The sequence below is a fragment of the Monoraphidium neglectum genome, assembly GCF_000611645.1.
Source record: "Monoraphidium neglectum strain SAG 48.87 unplaced genomic scaffold scaffold05357, whole genome shotgun sequence".
Classification (NCBI taxonomy): Eukaryota; Viridiplantae; Chlorophyta; class Chlorophyceae; order Sphaeropleales; family Selenastraceae; genus Monoraphidium; species Monoraphidium neglectum.
In genome coordinates this window covers 1-3,282 of record NW_014008273.1, presented here as the reverse complement: position 1 = coordinate 3,282, position 3,282 = coordinate 1, and the positions used below count along the sequence as shown (strand labels likewise).

General features: G+C 72.9%; 1 protein-coding gene across 1 annotated transcript; it reads left to right on the top strand.

Annotated features, from left to right (window-relative positions):
• Positions 1-674: 674 nt before the first annotated feature.
• Positions 675-3,026, top strand: MNEG_15470 (hypothetical protein; the record flags this gene model as incomplete). Its single annotated transcript, XM_014036059.1, has 3 exons — positions 675-842; positions 1,164-2,048; positions 2,244-3,026. Coding segments are annotated over 3 exons (1,836 nt in total), but the record flags the coding sequence as incomplete, so codon positions are not given.
• Between the last annotated feature and the right edge of the window lie 256 nt (positions 3,027-3,282).

Genomic DNA, 3,282 nt, shown 5'->3' with positions numbered 1-3,282 from the left:
GCGCAGGGCCGGCGGCGGAGGCGGCGGCTGCGCCTGGGGTGGAGGGAGGCGTCAGTGGGGGCGTGCGGGTCAAACCCGAGCCGACGGACAACCAGAGAGGGCCCGGCGCGGCTGGGCGCGGACCGCAGCGGCGGCAGCCGCCGCGAGGTCTGGGGGTCGGGCGGGACCCAGCGCCTGCAGAGGAGCAGCGGCGAGTGCACCAGCCGCAGCACGCGCGGCGCCAGGCCTCGGCTGGGCCGCCGCAGCCGGCGCAACCACAGCAGCAGGGGCGGCAGCGGCGGCGGCGGCTGCAGGGGCAGGAGGAGGATGGGAAGGAGAGGGAGCGGGAGGAGGACCAGCAACAGGGGCAGCGGCCGCGCAAGCGGCGGCAGCTGAAAGAGGGTGAAGCAACAGAACAGCGGCGACAAGATGACCAAGCGCAGCAGCAGCAGCAGCAGCAGCAGCAGCAGCAGCAGCAGCAGCAGCAGCAGCAGCAGCAGCAGCAGCAGGGGGAGGAGGAGGAGCAGCAGGAGGAGGAGCAGCAGGTCCAGCAGGAAGAGCAGCAGCAGGCAGGAACGCAATCGCAGCATGTGCGCCGGCAGGAAGAGGAGCAGCCGCAGCAGCGTCAAGATGAGTCAGCGGATGACGCGTCATTTCACACACCAACCTCCGACGACCCTTCTGCCCCTGCCGAAATGCCACCCCCACTCACAACCACGCACGCGAACGCGGGGGCGCCGGTCTCGCCGCCTGAGCGCGGTGCGGCAGACGACGGCGGCCCTAGCGTGGCAGACGGGGCATCAGGGCGCCGCGTCATCAAAATAGAGGGCTGCGGGCTGCTGGAGACGCCTGGGATGCCGCTGGTGGGTTCCTGAGCCCCGGGGCGAGCATTGAAAACACTTTTGGAGGGCTGGTATTGAAATGTTTGAGCCGTGGCAGGGACGGACACCTCTACTCATCTACTCAGGCCCCCTCCATGCGCTGAGCAGCCAGCCGCTGCCCGGGTGTATTCCTGCAATCGCGTCCGCCCGCACACCACCCCTCGGCCGCCCCCGAGCGCCTGCCCCACCTCGCAGCCCAATCGCCCCGCTGGCTGTGCGCACCCCTCCCCTGTGAAACGGCCGCCACCAACACCGCCACTGCCTGGCCCCTGTTTCCTGAACCCCCTGCTCCCCCAACACCAGGGCTCCGGCGCGCCGCGCCAGGTCGCCGCGCGCAGCAGCGCGGACCCCCTGGCGCCCGCTGGGCGCGTCGCGCGGCGGCTGCTGGACCCGATCCCTGGCCGCGATGGCGACGGGCGCGCGCGGCCGTCACCGCAGCAGCAGCAGCAGCAGCAGCAGCCGCCATCAATTGCGTCCGCCTCCGCTCGCGGAAATGAAAGCGGCAAGGCCGCGTGCCCGCTTGGCGTGGGTGGCGGCGGCGAGGCGGGCGTGCCGCGGGCCAGTGTGCCGCCTGTCGGGCCCAAGAACGGCGCCGCGGGCGGAAGACTGGGCGGCAGCGGGATGGAAGAGGCTGGACAGGAGGAGGAGGAGGAGGGGCAGGAGAAGAAAGGGGAGGAGGAAGAGGAGGGGCACCAGGAGGAGGAGGTGGAGGGAACGAGGGACGCCTGCAGCGGAGGCGGCAGCGACGGATGCAAGGCAAGGCAAGCTGTTCAAGTGGCGGCGGGCCGCGGGGCGCGGGGGTCGTCGAGGGGGTTTGGGGCTGAAGGGCATGAGGCGGCGGGGATGGAGGTCCAGCGGCGAGACGGCGGCCCGGAGGAAGACGAACGGACGGGCGGGGTGCAGGGGGGGATTCAGCATTTGGAGGCAGAGCAGCAGCAGCAGCAGCAGCCAGTGCAGCAGCAGCAGCAGCCAGTGCAGCAGCAGCAGGGGCAGGAGCAGCAGGAGCAGGAGCAGCAGCAGCAGGAGCAGCAGGAGCAAGAGCAGCAGCAGCATCAGGAGCAAGAGCAGCAGCAGCAGCAGCAGCAGCAGCAGCAGCAGCAGCAGCAGCAGACTCCGAGGCCGTCGCGGCGGCGCAAGGAGTGCGACGACATCGCGCGGTGGATGCTGCCCGACGGATGGCTGTCCTTGGTGGGTTGCCTACGGCTGCTGGCGGCCGTGCGACTCGCGCAAACCTCCCTCCTTGGCAGCGCGTCCGCAGCGCCGCTTGCTGAGGGAGCCTGCCAGCATGCGCGCCGGCCGCCTCGCCAGCGCCGCGCCGGGCCGGGCCGTGCCCGCCGCCCCCACTCACCGTTCCCACGCCGGCCCTCTGCTTCCTGCCTGCAGGACCGGCGCCCGGTGCTTTCGTCCCACCTTGCTATGCTGTCCATTGCAACCCCCATAGCCGATAGCCTCCTGCGCTCCCTCGGCCTCGACCTGCCGCCCGCCCCCCACGCGCCGCCCGACGGCGCCACTGCCGATGCAAGCGGCCGCACGGGCGCCGCGGCGGCGCCGGGCGGCGCGGCGGTCACGGTGAGGGTGCTGCGGGCCGGCGGCGCCCCGGCGGGGCTGGCGGGCGCCGCAGCCGCCGCGTGCCGGCTCGGGTTTTCGAAGAACGGGTATCGGCTGACCGGCCTGCGGCCGCTGCTGCGGGGGCTGGATGGCGGCGCGCACCGGATGGAAGCCGTGCGGGCGGCGGGCGGGGAGATTGAGATCCGGGTGGGGCTGCGGCCGGAGGGCGAGACGGCGGCGGCGGCGGAGGGGGCGAGCGGTGGTGCAGTGAAGCTAGAGGAAGGTGGGGGCAGCGGGGCGGCGGCGCCGGCCGCGCCCCACGGGCGTCTGACAGGAGGCCCGTCCAGCGGCGGCGCGGCCGGGCCCGGCGGCGCCGGCACGCACGCGCCGAGCCCCATCCGGCGCATTGCAGACTGGGAGAGCGGCCACTCGGCCGCGACTGCCGCGCCCGCCGCGCCCAATCGCCCGTCAAGCGCCGCGCCGCCCGCCAAGCGCCAACGAGCTGAGGCTGGCGCGGCCGCAGCCGCCGAGGGCGGGGGCAGCGGCGGGGGCGGGGGCGGCGAGGACGACAACAGGCGCGTCGAGACGCCGCTGCCCGCAACCGACGAGCTGTGGAAGGTGAGCGGGCGGCCCCGTGGCGAGCCGCTGAATGCGCCCTCTTGCTGACTTGGACGTATTTTATTGAACGGATTCTGTGTCCGCAGATCCCCCAACCCACCCCCCACCCCAAAGAAAATTCCGTCCGTCAGACCCTCACGCTTTGTTTCGCCTCCGATGCGTTGCGGTGACCCCGTCCTTAGGGCAAATCGCGGGCGCGGGTTAGCGAGTAGGCTCCGCAGCGGGCTGGCGCGCAGCCGCCCGCACATCGCTCCTG